The 20,880-nt window shown below is 35.9% G+C and overlaps 1 protein-coding gene across 3 annotated transcripts in view; it reads left to right on the forward strand.

Moving 5' to 3' along the window:
* The window catches only part of c6h8orf34 (chromosome 6 C8orf34 homolog), a 148,520-nt gene that overhangs the window by 75,672 nt on the left and 51,968 nt on the right, over nucleotides 1-20,880 (forward strand). For all 3 annotated transcript variants that reach the window (XM_069191553.1, XM_069191554.1, XM_069191555.1), the window contains exon 7: nucleotides 1,480-1,646. In XM_069191553.1, the coding sequence (XP_069047654.1) occupies nucleotides 1,480-1,646 (167 nt within the window). The remainder of the gene's footprint in view (nucleotides 1-1,479; nucleotides 1,647-20,880) is intronic.

Raw genomic sequence — 20,880 nt, forward strand, 5'->3', positions numbered from 1 at the left:
ACACTAACATAATATTAATGTTGAACTCTGGATATTAACAAAGTTCTGAGGTTTTGAACCTATTTTAACCTTTAAATTACCTGTAAGTGCTGATTAGTTTCCTGAGGCAAGAATCAAATTAAAGCAGCATTTCAATCTTTAAATATCATTTAAAATACGTTGTCATCAAGCTCCAAAGTTCATTCCAACCTCAGTAAAAAACAGTTCTGGTTTCTGAGATATGGGGATGAGAAAATATAATTATATTATGAAATATCTGTGCTGTGTATCTAACTGCCAGCTGAAAGGTAATTTTGCCTAAAGCGTAATGGAAAGGATGTCACCGGGATAGGGTGCTACATCTGTAATGCAGTTTTCTCATTTGCAGCACTTTCTTTTGTGTGTATTCTGTTTAATGTTAAGATCTGGATCATTCAATAAAATACTATCAATAAATAATTGCCATGAGTGGTCGGGAAAAGACTCTTCATAAGAACCTTACATGGATGGATAAATGGGATGTACAATAAACTACTGCATAAAGAAATGAAGAAAAATGATCAGCTGGAGTAACATACTCCTGCTTCATCTAAAATCTTGTTTCTTTTCTCTCTGAGAAAAACCTGTTCTTTTCAGGCATTGTGCCAATCAGCTTACCTTAAAACGCCCATGCATATTAGTAGTGAGTATTCTATTCTCTAGCTCATTGAATTACCGTAGTTAGTTATCGTGCCAAATAATAAATGAAGGAGAAACATCAGCATAGAATGCATACTAAATAAATGTCAGGAGTGGAAAAGGTATCTAGAGCTCTTGTGTCTCATCTGTGTCTCATCTCTGTCATGACTCATATAGAAATGACGAAATCTCAGGAAATGTTATTTTGTCTTGAGAAGTGAAATCACTGTATCTGGGAAAATTCATATATACTGTACAATAATTGCTGTGTCTAAAAGGGGCAGCAACTTCCTAAAGTACAGGAGATACCCTTGGTAATTCTCTTTTACCAAGAGAACTGGTAAGGAAGAGTGCACTGAATGAAAAAAATAAAGCGCAAGAGAAAGGCAAATTATCACAGCATCTCCAGGTCCCTCAGCGCTTGGTGATGCTGTACATAACATACTTTTCACAATACTTGTACATCTGTTTTGATTTTCAGAAAGCATTGAAGTGCTTCATAGATTTCCAATTTATTTTTTTTTGCAGCTACCTTTACAGTTCCTCTGGAAGCAATTTGTTCATAGTATATGTTTCTGTGGAATATGATTATGGACAGCAGTGGTGATTTTGCAGAGATGATATGTTCTGTGGTGCTCTTGCACAGGCTACATCCTGAATTTGACGCAGGTAGCACCCCTTTAAATAATCGCTGTGGCTTCCCCTGGGATACTGCTGTGAAGGCCTTTGAGGTCTATATTTCCAGTGAAAGGCATGACAGGAGATGTGAGCTATCTTTGAATACCTCATTTCAGGTTGAACGACGGGGTCTGTGTTTTTCAGCTTGAAGGTGGAGCCAAAGAACAAAGGGCTGAAACAGCAGCAACAGCACCACAAGAAACTCCTGGCCGCCATGCTGTCCCAGGACTCCTTTGAGTCTGTGCCCAGCTCTGCTCCATCAGTCACTGAGGAGGAGATTGACCATGAGGACGACGCCATGGAGTTACTGGGTAAACAACACGCAGTCAAGCTTCAGCAGATAGGTTGGCCACACACAAACAGAAAGACAGTGAGTGTGCTCAGAAAGCAACATCCGATGATAAATCCTGATAAAGCTGTCGTCACACTACATGACTCGACACGACTTCTAGTCGGAGATCATGTCAAATTTAAAGGTGGCAGTTGCTGAATCTCGCTGCCTTTTCTGTCCTAGAAAGTGTCAAATTATATGATTATTAATCGCAGGGGGTGATTCCCTCACGACTTTTCATCACGGTTCCAAATCGTGTATTGTTAACACGGTATTGTGTCGCGAAAGTACCGCGAGGTCGCCTCGTTTTGGCAGCCAATCAGCGTTGAGCACACCTGAATAAGAAGATGAGCACCGCAACAAACACAAAACGACCAACATGAAACATCTAACAGACATCCGTGCTGGCTCCAAGGTTCGACGAGCCTCTCCTTCATTTGCACAGTCCAAAACACTCGCTATCCTTCTTTCCTTGTGGCCTCCATTGTTCTTCACTGTTTGTGGGCATTGTGTGCATTGTACTTCTGGTTGAGAGCTCATAGGCTGTTGACTGTCGCAGACACAAGAGCCCACCTCTACGACTTTGTCATATCAGACCAGTTTGATTTTGTCATAGCAAGCCACAGAGAGTCATAGGGGCTGTTAAGAGCACTATGACTGAGTCACTGGGGGTGTCACACTGCACAACTGATGGTAAAGGGCGCATGCTGCCACTCCCTACAACTCGCTGTGATTTTCTTACGATAATGTAATATGAAGGCTACGACTGAAAATCCTAGGAAAAGTCGTGTAGCGTAACGCCGGCATAACCAGAATAGTTATTGAGTCAGTTCTGTCAGAGACTAGTTCAAATAGGACAGAAGCTGTGCAAAAGAAATAATCGGATTAATAGTTAGTTACCACTTGTATTTACAGAGAATAAAACACTTTTTTTTTTTACTTATGTATATGGAAGGTACTGTTTTGGTATACCTTATACAATCCATCTGTTTTGTTTCAAATTAGGCATTCAATGTTTGATGAATTGCCATTCTGTTGTTTCCACCCCTATTTGCATATATCTCAGTGGTGAATTTGATCAAATGCTGCTGGATTTGTTTTTCAAAAAATACCCCCAACACTTTGTGTACAGTATTTCAATGTTGCTTCCTCATGATATTGGTTACTTTCATCTTCGCTTTCACCTAACGACGCAAGTTCAGACGATGTATTTCAGCTCTAAAGTAATAGCTCTATGGTATAGCTGATGTTAGGCCAGCAAAAAAAATCCTGCATTTATAATAATACTTTTTTATGATATAGGCTATGTTCCAGAAAAAAATACCTACCAGTGTTAAATATTTTATTTATATATTATTTTAAATCAGTGACGGCTCTGGCAGTGGACCCAGAGGATAATGTCATGAGTGTGTCAGGTTTTGCATCTATGTACAGTATGTGTGCCTCAGACTTAAACACTTTTGTCACTAAAATCCTGCCTCTGAGGACAGAGTCCAGTGATGAATGGAGACATTCAAAGAATCTGTTGCTTCTGTATGACAGCACATCTGTGAGTGTCTGAATGTTATTGTAGAGACCTTTCAGTCCCAATAACTCACATGGGTGTCAACACTTTCAACCAAATGTCAATAATTTTCCATCTTAGTTTTAAGTGATCTTGACAGGGAAATGAAAAACTAGGGTTATAAATTGAAACAATTATGTCACATTTTCTCTCACAGGAAATAAGAGAAAGATGTCAGCTATTGTTCCAGAAGGCCTCTCGTTAACGTTTTCCTGAAATTGTGTATCTGCCAGAAAGAGCTGGACAGCGACCATTGTTGAGGAACAACATATATAGTTTTCTGTCTTCAGGAAAGTTTTGAGCAATTGTTGCATATTGAAGGGACTATTGTACATTTAAGCTGAAAAAAATTGTAAATGATACCGAAAGCATTTCTTGTATGTTTTTGAAGGTTCCAAAATTTAAGTTGAATTGATCTACTAATGTGTATATATGCTGTAGAACTGATTAAAATGGAAGCACAAAAAGGCATCATGGGCTATATTTTTTATATTTTTATAATTGCTTTACATTTTAAACAGTGTAAGACTTGTTGCGTTTCTGACCTAAGCCAGGTAGCTGTTGCTCTGTTTATGTACAGCACTAATTAAATCTTGTGTTCCCTCTAAAGGAAATATTTTCAAAAAGATCAAGGAATATAATATTTTTAATGACTAGAGATTTCCTTCCATCCTGCTATACAGGCCTGAGAAGTTAACAGTTGTTGCTTGAACGTTATACATTTAGTGTTTGAGATTTCAAATTTCCTGTATGGCTTTAGAATAAACTGTCACTATTAGCGACTCAAGCTATCAAAAGGCAGGGCGTGGATTTGTATGGAAAGCCTGAACAGGCTACCTCTTATAGCATCTGCTCTCTTTTATGTTGAAATAGTAATTTAGAATTAGTTAAAATGAAAAAAGCAGCCCATATCAACCTCTTTTAGACTAGTTTTTGAGTTTGAGTAATCATGTATTTTTTACTGCTTTCTGCTTCATACCTACAGCTTCTATGAACCTGTAGCCCATAGGTGCAAACTGAAATCCTGCTGTATGTTTGAGTGGACAATTGCATAGTATTGCTCATGAAGGAGATACAAAAGCTTATTTAATAAGATCCCAGGAGACTTTTTTGGCAGCAGAAGACTGTTTCTAATCCCATATATTGGGTTTCCTGCCAGAGCCGCGCAGTTTGACAGATACTGTACAAAGGTGTACAAATGATGTGTGAGGAGATGATTGGGAGTTGTGTGTTTCTTGCCATGCAGTCTCATTACCATTGTTGCTCTGTAGCCTCCCATATCAGCAGGAATGATATTAAGTAAGTGTTTGTTTCAGATTTATTGACCATATATTTATTGACAAATATAAATTTGGCAGTGGGTAATGAGGTGATTTGTTTCTTCAGCACAGCATTTGGTTATGGAAAAGCTCATGAGTACTAGGACTTGAAAGAGCTGCTTGAAAGGCAGATGGAATAAAAAAAATACTTCTGATGATAATAACCTTTTAATAATGGAGCCCTGAAGTACTCTTATTATGAAGTAATGGAATCAGACATGAATGGCATGTCTTGGGACTGATAAGCCTAACAAGACAAAACTCTCTTTATGATGTACAATGACTTGCAAAAGTATTCAGACCTTTGCATATGTTTCACTTTTTATTGCTTTAATGCATGTAGTCATGATACTTTTAAGGAGCAATTTAAATTTGCTTCTGCAAAATACACACAAATTACTCCATACATTCATTACTTAAAACAAAAAACGTATATAGTATATGCATATGATTTTAAACCCTTTGCTGTGGGAAACAGAAATTAATTTAGGTGCACAAAATTAACTTAATGAGCCACACAGTTACTCTAGGTGAGTGGCCCCTGTCTGTGTAAAATAATGATTTCAGAATAAATACACCTATCCCTGTGAAGATCTTCAGTTAGGTAGTGAATTGTATTGGAGATTCACTACCTGTTAAGTATCTATTCAACATTCTGCCATGAAAGCCACACAGCTTACAAAACAGCTTTATAAAAGCACAGATCAGGAGAAGGCTATATAACAATTCAAAGACCTTTAAAATCTCTCTGAGCATGGTGATGTCCATCATTTAGAAGTGGGAGGCATCCAGACACCTCCTACATTAGGTTGTCCGTCCAAGCTAAGCAGCTGGGCAAGGAGAAAACAGGTTGAAGATGCCACTGTGAGGCCAGCAGTGACTTTGAAACATCACAGAATTCTAATTCTTTGAATTATTTCAGAATTACAGAATTTAGGGTCTAAGATGGGAGAAAATGTTCTTTTGCGAGCAATGCCCTTGCCCTTACTGTATCTAAGTGGAACATGTGGCAGAAGGTTTTGTGGTCAGTCAGAGCATCGCTCAGCATTATGTTATAGTCCTGCTTCTTATGAGGAGACTCTGGGAAGCTTGTCAAGTTTGCAGTCGAGATAGAGATGGGGAAGAGTACTGTCATAACGTACTGTGAAAATTTGCTTCTGACCTAAACCTGTTATACACATTCATGTTTCAGTAGGAGAATGACCCAAAGAAAAAGGCCAAAGCTATACGCAATGGCTTACGAATAAGAATAAGAAAATGAATGTCCTTGAAAGGCCCAAAGTTCTGACTTGAATCCCGTGGAGAATCTGTGGAAAGACTTAAAAACTGCTGTCCAAAAACGATCCCCAAGCAACTTGAGAGAGCTTGAGTAAATCTGCCAAGAATTGGCATAAATTGCACCAAACCAGTGCAGTGTGAAACTTGTAGAAACGTACCCAAAAAGACTTTTAGCTTTAATGTACTGTAACACTCTTTTTACAGTACATAAGTTGCATCTGTTTTTTTTTCTGTTGCAATGCTTTGGATTGGTAGGTGTGATATGCTGCGATTGTTGTGCATTATCTTAAAGTGGAAATAATTTCACTGGTTTTGTGCATCATATATGGAGCATTCACAGTAATAATAACATACCTTAAAATGACACATTTCAGCCTGGGATGTCTGAGTTTTAAAGGACTCTCTGCTACATGAAGGAATTGTGCCACAGCACTGTTAAATATGGTAGCGCTATTTATTTGTGTTCTGGATGGTGTACAAATGCATAAGATAAAAAGATGCAGAGAGAAAAAAACAGGGGTCGCCAGACAGGATTTTGTGTCATTAATAGCCCCCGGCTGCCAGATTCAGTGATATCAGAAATTCAGTAACTCAGAAAACCCGAGAAAACCCTCTAGTGGGAAAAAAATAGAATGACAGTTGAACAGCTGAAATCAGGAATGTTCTATTTATGAAAAATAATTTTATACATTATAAAATGCTAAACTTTTAATCTGATGGCTGTTCTTAAAATCTACTATTTTTTGTAAATCAGATTCCAGATGACCATGATTATTATCATGCTGAGGCTTGATATTAAGTACAAAATTTCTTAGGCAGCCAGTATCCCACAATTAAAAAATATATTAGCAATTAAGACAACATTTCAGTGAACTTTAATGTGTACAGTATTTAGAAGATAAAAGTATTCTGTGTATTTTTAAGTATTCTCTTAAAACATAATTTTTCTTGGCTCATGTTTTGCAAACTCAGTCATTAGTTCTTTTACATCCAGCTTGCCACCAGTTTCATATTCTATTGACATTGTGGCAAGTCCAACAACTTTCTCTTGCACCACTGGTAAATGCAGATGTGTTTTTATTAATTTGAGATTTCAGAAGCTACGCTCCCTAATACAGTAGCTATGGAAATTGGCAAAGTTAAAATAATGCGTAGAGCTATGAAAATTAATCTCAAAAAGGATATTGTACCACATAGTGAATGAGGTCACAAATTTCAACATGGAAAGGCCATTTACAAGAACTCTTGTACATGAACATGCCATATTGCCACAAGGACCGGTAAAGATTTCATGAGAAATTTTGATTAGGGCATCATAAATGTTTCCTAGTTCATAGCGAAGAAGCTTCAAATGAATAGTTATTTACAATAACAACTAAACAAGACATTACACAACATACAGCATAAAGGTTACACTATTTACAAAACAAGGCCCAGAAATCCTGAATGCTGACCCTGTAACCTGAAATCTTAAATAATGACTAAACAGGCCAACAAGAGAAACAGCTGGTATCCTAAATTAACAGAATACAACCCGGCACTAAATCTCCCTTCCTATAATACTAGATGTCCAGAAGTGAAAGTGACTCACTCTCCCTATTGTTAATTCACCAAATCAAAGATCAGAATAAGGTCCACTCACCCACTTCTTTTTCCTTCTGTTAATTCCTTGACACTCTCTCCTCATTAAAAAATTGAATTATAATTGATATTTCTTCCTTACACATGTCATTTAAATAATGACATACACATTATTTTAAGTGTGTCTTTTAATCTTTTAAATTGTTTTGAATACACAAGATATTTTCTCCTGAAATTTGGCGCCCAGTTTAACTTGGCATCCTAGACACCAGCCAAAGGTCACCTACAGTATCTATACAAGCTGGCCCTAAATGTGATGTATACATCAGCTCCAAGTAAATTAAAATTTGGCAGCCGGCCACACAGGTATCCTATTAACCAAGGAAAATGTGCTGTATTATTACTGCAGCAATGCTATGCCAAAAATCTGAACGAAACAGAATAGAGAACATAACTTAGCCTATTTAACATGTATTTTATTTCTGTAAGACAATGGTTACAAAGACACATCAGCCTCACACAGCAGCAAGGACAACATTGCAAAGCTTTGTTTAAATGCGGGACTTGAGAGACTTGTACAGTAAATGGCTCCTAGCTTGGAGCCAAACATGCTAGAGAAATTAAGTCAGGTGCCATAGGAGTGACTTTGCAGAATTGTTTGAAGACACCCCAAAAACCCTTCAGTTACAGTTGAATTTGTTAATTATGATTTAAGAATGTAATTATGGTAATTAACTATGAGTGCGGAGCCCTGTTTTACTTCTCCTGCATTTCACTGATTCCCTTGCTTCTATTCCGGCTGCTCCTTGCAATCATGCACACATTTAATGGGATCTTTTGGGAAAAAAAATCATTATCTCACAGTAATTAAGTCTCATAAATTCATGTGCTGTGTCTTGATGAAGCAATACCTTTTGCACACTTGTATTGCATTTCTTATGCAAATTGTCACTTTTAATTAACTCCAAGGGGAATCTAGCTCATATTAGAATGTTTTTTTCATAACACTACAAAACTAATATCTGAAAACAACGTACACTTTATTGTTGTTTTATGTTTGAACTGAATAATCGTTCTCCCTGTTCATCTTCTGCGTGTCTCTAGTGTTGCTTATTTGTCTTATGTAACACTTCTCTGTTTTTCGATGCACAATTCACAGAATACTGTATCATACTGTGTCTTGTAGTTGGTTTCCATCTTCCATCTCCATCCGGACAGTATTCAGAACTTTTCACTCTCCTTTTTTCTGAGGATTATTATGTAACTGAGTATCTTAGGTAATCTTAACTTTTGAAGAAATCAAATGAAATATCTCTATTTCTGTGTATCTGTACCTGTATCTCTACTTCAGTGATCCCAAATCCAATTGGATTATTAAACAAATATACAGATGGCACAGATAACTTACTGGGTAAATGGTTGCTGTGTTGAGTATAGTCCTTTGTCCAAGAGGAAATCCCAGTTCTGTTCTTAAAAAAAATGAAACAATCTGCTGTATAAATTGTCTTCAAATCTTGGGGAGAATGTTTTTGTGCAGTTTAAGTGTAGATTTATTCCACAAGGTAAACCTCACTCTCTTTAATCTGTGATTGTAGTAAAGACTGGAAAATTTAGCACTGTAAAATAAAACCAATGTATACATTAACTAATATTTACTAATGTTCTGAACAATACACAACTGTTCGCCCCCAATTCAAACTCAAGCTACTTTGAAATTACATAGATATTAGAAAAGTCTGCATTTAGATGACAGATCATTACAGTAGAACACAAATGAATGATTCGGAGATACTGTACTTGTGTGGCCTTGGCTTGACCCATGTAAGCCTAGGTGTAAAATAATTTAACAAAGAAATAGACCTTATATCAGTTAAACTGTGGTCTTAAGAGGCAATTTGAGTATTTTCAATACCATTTGGGGTGGTACAGTGGATCTGTGGCTAAGGATCTACGCCTGTGGTTCGAAGGATGCTGGTTCGTATCCCACAGCCAGCAGAGGAATCCTACTCTTTTGGGCCCCCGAGCAACACACTTACCCCAGCTGCTCCAGGGGTGCTGTATAAATGGCTGACCCTGTGCTCTGACCCCAAACGTCTCTCTCTGTCTGTGTGTCTCATGGAGAGCAAGCTGGGGTATGCGAAAAGACAAATTCCTAATACCAGCAATGGTATATGGCCAATAAAGTGATCTTATCTATAAAGCTAGAACATAAGAACAGTTGGAAAAAAAGGGGAGTTATTTGTCCCAGCTACAATAGCTCATTTGGTAGTCACTAACCTCATCCAGGTGTTTCCTAAAAGAAACCAGGGTATCAGCTTCAGCCACATGGCTGGGTAGCTTTTTACATTCTCCTATAATCCTTTGGGTAAAGAAAACCTTCCTTTACTCAGTTTTAAATTGCATATCTGCAGTATTAACTCATCTGGTTTGTGTTTCTGATTCTTCATTCTGAAGATGTCCTCTGGTTTGACATTATAAATGGCTTTGAGATTTCTGTTTTAGTTTAAATAGTTTTATTTGTGTTTTTGGTTCAGGGCTAAATAGATTTGGGTATTTTAGCCTGTCAGTGTACTGTATGTTGTTCTATACTCTTCTCCGTGCTGATATCTGAACAACAGAATATTTTTTATATGGTTACCAAAATTGTACACAACATTATTTAATGAGCTTACTAGTGTATTAAACAATTTTAACATTATATACATTGATTTAAATTCTACTCTTTTAAGTACATATCCTAACATTTTGTTTGCTTCTTTAATTGCTTTACCACTTTGTTGTAGAAAATGTAAATGATGTGTCAAACACCTGAGTGTTTTTCATAATAGCCTCTTTTAATTCAGTTTTTTGCATTTTGTCTTTGCTTTGAAGACTATGAAAATAATCTGAGTGAGACATGTACAGTAAGTAGTTTGCATTATTAAACAGTTAAATTTGTACAGATTGTGCTTTATCACTCTCTGCACTAGATGGCAGTGTTGAAATAATGTTGTAGTAGAAAAGTATAGCTTAGTGTGATTGTGTGTTAAAAATATGTCACCATAATGAGTCTAACACACATTACAAAAATTATATGATAAACATTTAGTGTAAACCATATGTACTGTATATGTGTATATAAACCATTCGTTACCTGTAATAAATGAAGGGAAAATGTGCGTATACTGTATACAATATATGAACAATAACCTGGTAGTGACTCTAACCTGAGATTGATTGCATGGTTATTAATTAAAGTCATATGCTATATATATATATTCAGGAATACATATAAATGGGCTCAGGCTATTGGATTCATCAGTCTGTCAGCACGACACGGCTTTCTTCATCTGCTCTCTGTGTCGTAACAAACATACAGATGGAGTGAAAAACATGACTTCTAAAGTAGCATTCTTATTGACTTTGAGAAAATATGATTCTCAGTCATTTACTGCTGAAAAATGTTGCAGTGGGTTATAAAATTACATTATAGGCAATTTACAGATTAATTGTATGAACTGTAATCTTTTTGTATTAGACTTTTTTTTTAATTGTGCCACTGTAGGGAATTTGACAATGGAATTATTTGATGTTTAAAATAAATATGATAAATTCATAAGTTTATTTACTGCTCAGAAGGTTTTTATATTTGTGGTAATGTTTGTATGGGGTCTGTAAGTTGAGTCACATTGGTGGTGAAACATGAGAAAAACAGCTGTCCTTTCATTTAAGTCTATATGCGATAATGCTCAAAAAATGCAGTTTGTAAATGTAATATATGGTTTTCATATAGGATTGTGCTACTGGGGTGTTTTGTAATAAGATTATACTTGGTTAACATTTTTTTTTGTTGTAAAATTAAAACAAAATGTTGGTGAATTTCTTTTGTCAAAAGGGACGCCACCGAGACAGAGCTGTGGCTGTGCTCTGGCATGGCTGCATGTCTGCCCGTCTGGGGCCAGAGGCAGGGGTAGCAGTACTTCAGATTAATTTCTTTCTCTTTGAGTTAGCTAAAAAAGAAACAAGAGCTAAAACATGTTGGCAATTCAGATTGTTTCAATCTAAACTTCCTTTTTAATAGATCAGAGCAGGTTTTCAGTTACAAATGCTTGTTCAGTAATCTTTGAAATATTTGGGGCTCCTTGCTGAACATAAATATACACACATCTCCCTGGGTTAATGACCAACTTAACATTTCTTCTGTGGTGGCAGTTGGCACACATTGGGATTTTGCTTCCTGACACCACCTCATAAATTTGACCCATTACCATAGAAATTATCTAAATAAACAGCACTAGTGTATGGTCATCCTTAACTTTAGGTGTGTGTGATTTCTAAAATGAAAGCAAATTAAAAGTAAATACAGTATATTTATAACAATACCTTAATGTAACAGACTTATATTAAACAACAGAGAAAATTGTTATCGGGAAATAATCTGTATTCTTTTAGGCTAATCCTTCAGAATGAAGTTTATGAAAAACAAATATTGTGTTAGGGATGCTACAGTATGAATTGATGGACCCTTTTTAGAATTCTGATAGTAACCCAGGAAGAAAATTAGAATCAGCACATCTTTTCAAATTCTCATTCCTGGCTCATCTGTTTTACTCTGGGTCCAGGTATGGTTGTTTTACTTACCTGGGAGATTGGAAAATTGTTGAACCATAAATGTTAACAATACAGACTGGAGAAGAGAGTCTTTTACAAGCAAAATGACATGCAAGGGCGCAGCTCAGTGTGTCAGAAACAAAAAACAAAATCAGGAGAGGCTGCATTGATTTCAAGGAATCTGGTGATCTCTTATTGAAGACACTTGCTGATTTAAAGGAAAGCTGAATCTTGTGCTTTCCATCAGATCGTGTTCAGATGAAACCCTTCAATTGCAAACTGTTTTGTTTTTCAAACGTGTCAGTTTTGTAGTATTTATCAAAGCAATAAATCATTTAAGAAATGTTATTTTGGATGATGGATTTAACTATATAATGTTTTATCAGAATATAGTTTTTAACACTTTCTAATATCTATTTGAACTCATTGGATATTGCGTTCAAGTTCCAAGGAGAGTTTACACAGTGTTCCTATTTTCATCAAAGTTTAAACTCTGGAAATCTGAAAAAAGAATGTAACCTAAAATATGTTCAATAGAAATATAACATTTTAATAATTGTTAGAATTGGAATATAGTTCTAGACTATCCAGTGAAGCAACAGGCATTTTGCCTTAAGACTGTATAAGATATACATGCAGCAAGACATCTACATTTTAAAAAATAGAACCTTCTTTGTTTTGCAGATGCTAAGAGATGGCAGCATGTTTTTCTGAAAATAATTTATCGTTTTTAAATTATATTTTGGACTTTGCTCATTTTCAGTCCCCTTCCAACTCAACAAACAAACCTTTACTATTCTCTCCTATCTGGCAAATAAGAATTCTTATAATGTTGAGTTTTCTTCATGAGGACCTACAGTACATTTCAGCCTTATTAGATTGCTAGTTATATTCCATATCAACAGTAGGTGGCAGCTCTAGACCTGTAAAATATTTTTTGTAGAAATACCTCGATGGCTACATTTCTAAAATTTAAATCAAAAATTTCTGTCAGAAATGGACTTTTTGGCTGCCAAATATTATTACTAAATTAATAATCAAGTAGAATTGATAATTACACATCAGTTATACAGAACGATGTTGACACAAAATACATTGTAGACTATCAGATTTTCACATATACAATATTGCACATATATTTCATGTATTTTCATTATATACATTGAAATATATGTATAAGTTCTGTTTTTAATGCATTTTCAAATTTAAGCTCAGTATAAATGCTCTTTTTTTTAATTGTAAGCTGGTTAAAGAATTTTATAAAACGTATCACAGTCTCTATTTTGATGAGGTTTTAAGAGTTTGCTTACAACTGTTTTCATCATTAACACACCGAGGTTTGTAATGAAGGTCAAGTTTAAATGCATTTATACAACACTCACTATACTGAGCATAAAGAACCTTGACACTGGATACATGAATGTTTTTAGAAAAATGAACTAAATCATTTTTGGAAATCGATATTTTTAAAAAAAGCCTTTGGTGTGACTTTGGTAAACCCATGTGACTTGCATAAGTACTAAATCACCTGAGTTTATTGGACATTGATGTGCCAGTCTGTTGAATCCTTGGTCTGGTGAAATCTGGAAAGAAAAACACAGAAATGATCCAATGTATCTCACTTAACAAGAACATATCACCTTCACTATGATGGAGGCTGTTATTTAATCATCTCAGATGGACTTGGCGGCAGTGGGGCAAAGTCCTTATTAGTGATGAATCAAAGTTTTGTGTAGACCATCCTGTGAGTGTGGCGCAGATGGACAGAACGATACGTTAAGTGTTGTGTATCACAGACCAGTTGATGGTCCCTGTTATGGTATGCGCTATTTGCTACAGAACTCCACTTGCTGTGGTTAGTGGCATTTTGACTGAAAGGTGCTACATTGGTCAAGTACTGTGACCTCACTTCCTGCCCTTCCTGCAGACTTATCATGATGTGGCAACATTCCAGGAAGACAGCACACATGCTCGTGTAACAACGACTTACTTGTAAGATGAGAATGTGACCATTCTATTGTGGTTGCCCTGCTCTCTAGATTTGCGCCCAATTAAACGTTTGTGGGAAGAGCTGGGATGACATTTGGAAACTAGGGCTCAGCGAACAGGCACATACTTGTCCAGACTCTACAAGAGCAATGGGACAAACAAGAAAGTATCTGCAAGCTGGTGCAAAGCATGCATGGCAGATGTACAGATTGTATTGTTTCCAGCAGTGGCCACACACACTACAAGCCTGTGACTTTCACAGTGGACTCCCTGTTGATAGCAAATGTTAATCAGCATACAGAATTTACCTCTGTCATATCTGTTTAATAAAATGTCAATGCACCAGATACAAAAAGATTGTTTAATCCTCATAATAACTGGGTGAATATGTTGCTGTTGTATTACAGTGCTTTTGATGCTCAGTATATAAACATATTGGACACATTTAAAAGAATACTCTTTCTTTACATAATTTTTAAGTATGTGCCTCGATTGTTATAATGTTAGAGTCATGAATGTGACAACGTCTAGCTCAATTTAGTTTGTTAATTAATTTTAAGTATAATCAATTTCTTATTATACTGTTCTATGACACATCTTACAGGTTTATTGAGCACTCATTCATGGCAGCAACCGACAACCAAGGTTTCCAATAAATTAGCTAATGCTAGTTAGTCATTTCTAATACTAGCCAAAACCTTAAAATATCACGTTAGCAGTTGCATGATTAAAATGACTGAAAGTAAAAAATAATGGGGTTTCGACTGCCTTATGTACCTAAATATCTGATCTTCTTTATGGGTTATGATATAATCTTACTACATATTACTAATGATACTACTGTAATATTAAATACTGTTTTTCAATAATTAAGGTATAAAGAGAATAACGCGAATATACATTATTTATGCTAAAGATTATATATGTGGAATTTAAAAGAGTGCAGATAATTGTTTCTGACTGTGACAGCTGGAAGGTATTGATTGTCATGTGGGAATCCAGATCACCAGAGTCAGTCATATTTTTAGACACCCCATGGATAATCCTTTTAAAAGGAAGTTACTTTTTACTAAGATCAGGGATACACATTTTGTATGCGAAACAACTGTGTGTTAATTGTATCTGCAGCAACAAATTTAATTTAGATTTTGTATGTTTTTTTAAATCAATAATTATATGCTTTTGTTTTAATTGAATTACCATGATTTTATTATTCAAATGGTAGACCCATTTTAAACAGGTGTAAAAACATGAATATTATAAGTATCAATTTTGATTCTTTTATTTAGAATTGTATTACAAAATTGGTTTATTTTACAAAAATAATAGTTTAAGTGAAAGAGTAAACTAAAATGGAGGAACAGTAAGTTCTCTTACTGTTAGTTACTATTACCATTAAAAATACTATTTGGCATGTGCCCTTTAAAAATCATTTCAGAACAAAAAAACTGCACATGCAAAGACATAATATAATAGAAAACATAAACATTTCCATTTAAATCAATTTGTATTTTCTTCCCACATATTTATGTAACCTGACTAACTTTCACAACTGATTTTGCTGCAAATCTCTTAAATCGTCTTGAGAAAAGATGTTAGGATTGAATATTTAATTGCACATTTCAGGGAAGGAAAAACACAAATTGAAAACCAAGACATCTATCTTCTTATTAGACAATGAAAGTTGAAATATTGTTTTTATTACGCTGCCAAACAAATGTTTTTTTTTCTTTTTCACATCAAAGAGCTTTGTATTATGGCAAACCACCAACCAAGAGCTGTGCGTTTTGTTCTTAATGAAATACAAATGCAAATAACATGAGAATTATGAGGCTATGGAGTCTTATGATTCCTGGAGTCTCAGGAATGGCAGACTTTCCCCTTAAATAAGAAGGGTAAATATGTCACAAGACACTGTTATTTATATTGGTGCACTGGGTGAAGAAACACAGTTCATAAAGTATAATAACCTTCGTGATTTCATTCCAGGCTTTGAAAACCTGCTTTTGTTTTTCATTACGAACTTAGTGTTTACTGCAGGGCAAAATGCAGAAAGACAATGACCTTACTCATCTTTGGCTAAGACCACTGCAACAAAAGAGACTCTTATTGTAAATTGTGTAAATGTGCTCTAATACAGTATGTACTGGACAACATGAGTGGTGCAAATAGTATTTGTTTTGAATGTATTTTACCCCACCTGGCTAAGTGAACATTCGGGTTCCAAGATTCATTTAACCCCAGTTTGTGGGAAAATAACCAAAAATAAAAAATTGTAGAAATTAGTTGCAGCTTATTCCTTCTCATTACAGGGCTAAAGGAATCAACTTTATAAATCCTATTAATCCTATATAATTATAGTACTATATAATATAAAGTACAGTAATATATAATATGCAGTACTATAATCATAGCTTTATACTATTTTTATATTAAGATTATTATTTATGTTATGATTAAAGTTACTGTGCCAGCCCTTAGGTATTTAGATAATTAAAAAGTTAGGTGCGATGTTTTTAAAATGTGCGATTTTAAGTTGGTATGTTATGAATGATATTTTTAAGAGACATGTAAGAACCCAAATGTAATCAACTGTGTTGGTTCGGAATCTACTGTATCAGCATGATTGATTTTGGTGAATTTTACACGGAAATGATACGGCTCCTTTAGCATTTTGTTTTTGTAAGAGCAGAATCACGAAGGTCACAAAACCTCAACAATGCTGCAACATTATCTTCTCCTTTGCAGATGTTTTGTCTAGCAATGTTGGTTACATGCCTCTTCACCTGTCATCTCTGCCTTGTCTGAGCATTTGATAGGTCTGTTATGCTGCTGTGGATATCCGGCCTTGCCTGTCACTACACTGCAGGCAAATATGATCTGCTCTGGAAGTTAGTTACCTTAACCATGTAAGGACTTGTCAAGTGACCTTGATTATCCTCTCATTTCCCCTCGGGACAGTTTTACTGTCCTTGTCTTCTTCTTTTAAATCATATTTTTTATTTTACTCCTTCTTACCTAAGTTTGAGATTGAAATTCAGGGATATAAATATGTGTGCCATTAATTATTTAGATGGATTGTACTGTATATATCCAGCATTAATTGCTTTAGATATATCTTCTTCTGAGAACCTAGGAAGTTGGCTTTGCAATCGAAACTCAGTTACAGTGTCAGAAGGATGTTGAAAGAACCATAAACAGACATTCAACACAATGTAATTCTTCCATCCCAGTCATAATGTTTTATAATTGAATGAAACCCATTGCTTTGCATACACCGAACTGTCTTTGAACTGGTTTTAAAGGGAGCTGGACATTTACATGCAAAACCTTGAGCTAGTTTTAAAAGTAGCTGGACATTTACATGCAAAACCTTTTTTTTTGTGTGATCGAGATTCTCACTGTCATTTTCCATTTCCATTTTCCTCTCATTTTCCTAAAGAGTTTTGCAAATGTTCTGCAAATGAGGGAAATGGAGGGTGGGGCTTGGTATTTAAATTAGGCGTGTATAGGCATAATTCAAATACGAAGAGTGAAAAGTGTGTATATTTATATGAGACACTCCTGAGGAAATTTCCATGGTAGAAAGGGTGTGACACATCTGGCAGCTGGGTACTGTAGCACAGATTTGTTAATAGGTGAGTCCAACTCAAATGGACACAAGCACAGCTGTAAGGTGCAAGACTAATGCTCTTCATTTTACAGCGTGACAGAAGGGGAAACCACAACCACAGCTCTTCTCTGAACTCATAACTAGACGTCTTCAGTCAATGTCTATAACACACCTGGCGGCCAAGCTGCTTACCGGATTCACAAAATACTTTCAAAACTCTTCTCAAAATGAAAAAAAGCACACCATGGGTTAAAATTTCTATAAACCAGACAGGAGGATTCCAAAACCTTTACCGACTCAAACTGAGTTCTCTCTTTCTCTCTTGCCAATCCCCTGCAAGTCTCTACTTCCTGGTTTTTAAATAATTTTCCTCTAGCTGGTCAGGTGACTGAGGGCAACAGGACATGGCCCATAGCTTTTTTTAGGCCAGAGCTGTCATCGTGCCCGAGCTCGCTGTTCCATCAAAACAAAGTGCAGATGCACTGAGGGATCTTGTCTGTGTTTTCAAACGAATTGTATATTGTCAGCTCCGGCACCGATTTCAAACATGACTGGAGAGACATTGTACGTGCATCTACATTATGTCACTAATATGGATTTTGGTCATTTTATGTAATTATTCACAAATAATTACATTTTCCGTGTTAAGTTATTTCAAGCTTTGTGGCAGAAAGCTTTGTGACAGAGACATTGAATTTTAGCCTCCCTGATGCTGCGGATATTGACTGCTGAGTCATCCCAAAGTAGGGGTACCTGGTTGGGAATTGAATTTAGATAAGAGAAGAAGGGCACTTATAGAAGAGATTGAGTCTGTTAGGACAACAGTTTAAACAAGCAGACGACAGCCGTACATGAGTGGGTAATGTAGTGTCCTGTGGCTCCCCACAGGCATGAAGTCTGGGATGCCTAAAATGGAGATCCCAGTAAAGCAAGTAGATCTCCACCAGATCCTGAGACAAGATTTGATGTCTGATCATCACAGATATCACCACGAATATAGGCATTTCTGTTATGTGTCTTGCTGATCATCTGCTTAGATTAAACAAAAATCTCTATCAAGTATGACTTAGAACTAAATAATGTATGCAGTTAAAAAATGAATGGTTAAGTATTGCAAAAATATTATAGTGTTTTTGTATTATGTGTTATTCATTTGGGTATTATTTGATATATACAGTATTCAGGTCCTAATGAAGGAAAAGTTAAAATATCTCGATGCAGAGCAGCTAATTATTCATTCATGGTTTTGTAATCACAGAATGTCACAGATAAAGATTCACACATAACGTTCATAACATTTAGGTACTGTTGTTGTAATGTTAAAACAGTTCTAGTATTGAGATTTTTATTAATGTTGTAATTGCTTCTTCCTTCTTTGTTGTTGAAAAAATAATAAGACTTAATGATGTTAATCATTCTGTTTGACCTGCTAGGTAAGAGAAGTGCCGTTGCAAATCAGAAGACATACCGTAGTGGACTTAGCCTGGGCTTATTGAAAGTCTTAACACTTCCTTCAGGGTATCATGGTGCAGTGTGACTGCCTCCCCACCTACAGTGCCTTCAAAACGTATTTACCCCCCGCTGAACTTTTATTTCTCTTAATTCACACAACATATGCAATAAAAACATATTTTTACTGTGAAACAAACATTTATGAAAAATTAAAGACAGAAATATCTTATTTATGCATTCATCCTCCTGAGTCAATACTTTGTAGAAACACCGTTTGAAGCTAATACAGTTTTGAGTTTTCTCGGACATGTTTCTTTCTGCATTGCACATCTGGATCTGGTCCATTTGAAGGACATTCATCTTCTCATTCTGAAGTCGCTCCAGTGTTGCTCTGGCTATATTCTTGGGATCGTTATCCTTTGAAGATGATTCTTTGCTCAAGTCTGAAGTCTTTTGTTGACTTAGAAGCATGTTCACCTCAGGAATTTAACTGCATCAGGCCCAGTTCATTGTTCCATCTATCTTGAAAGGAGCCCCAGTCCCAATCCCCGAAAAACATCCCCATAAAATAATACTGCCACTACCAAGCTTCATGGCAGGGATGGTGTTACACTGATGGCGTTCTGTGTCCAGGCACATCAGGCACAGCACTTTGCATCAGGCTAAAGAGTTCAATTTTTGTTTCATCGGTCCAGTTAATTTTTTACCTCAAAATCTTATGGATTTCTTCAGAGTCAACAGCAAAACATGAACTAGAGGAGCCAGAGGCCACAAACAAAAGAGAAACTAAGGAGATGTTCATTTGAAACAGAGAACAGTAGGCAGTACTGTAAAAAGAGGGTTTTGGAAGTATATAACAAGCTACCCAGTTATATTGTCAAAAGTGGTACTGTTGCTTTTGGATATGGTACTGTTTAGGGCCATTGGATCTAGTAGTTACGACAAACCAAACAAAAGGCAGTGGGACCAAATGGCCTCCTGTTATTTGCAAATTCTGCTCTTATTGCTCTTATAACATAAAGATTTCATAACATAAATGTTACAATTTGGAACAATACCATTGCTTTGTTTTTTTGTTTTCTGTTTTTCTGTTTTGACAAGCGAGTTTCTAAAAAAGCTGAAATCTTACACCCTGGAGGGTAAAATGTGGCATTCTTTTTATTTACCTTAGTGATTTCAAACTGATTTTATTTACAACCAGCATTTGCTCGGATAACATCTCTTACATACCTTTCCCCTCCATCTCAGGGGCGCGGACCCATTATATTTATAAAGTGAGACTTCAGAGCCATGCATGGCTGGTTGAAAGTGGTTTAATAAGGGTAATGTGTGTGCGGACAAGAAGAGGTTTGGGTGTGAAGACTGTTGTTTTGTCTAGCAGTGAGCCAGGTGGATGACAGTTACTGTTTGGTTATCAGCCTTCTAGTACTTGTAAAAGTGCAGTAAACTAAATGAAATCTGAGTCAATAATATGTTAATACTGTACACATCCTTGGGGGTTTCACAGTTAACATACCACTGTGAAAGAAAGTCTAAACACTACCATGTGTAACTCAGCCAATAATCTATCTTTAGCCTGAACTAATGGGTTTTCACACATACCCTTTAGTAATCTGTGTTTATGTTAGCTGTTGGCTTTTTGTCTCAAATCTAGATATCAAGGCAATCTGAAAACAGCTGTATGACGACAAGGACAACACTTTTATTTCCTACAAAACACATCTATCATGAGGAGGGAAAACAACAACTTTAGCTTTTTCATGAAAATAGATCAGACTCCTGTCAAGCTAGATGAAGCTCTGTGTAGAGTCTGAAAGTAGATTTTTGG

Source organism: Lepisosteus oculatus, chromosome 6 (genome assembly GCF_040954835.1).
Source record: "Lepisosteus oculatus isolate fLepOcu1 chromosome 6, fLepOcu1.hap2, whole genome shotgun sequence".
NCBI classification, from domain to species: domain Eukaryota; kingdom Metazoa; phylum Chordata; class Actinopteri; order Semionotiformes; family Lepisosteidae; genus Lepisosteus; species Lepisosteus oculatus.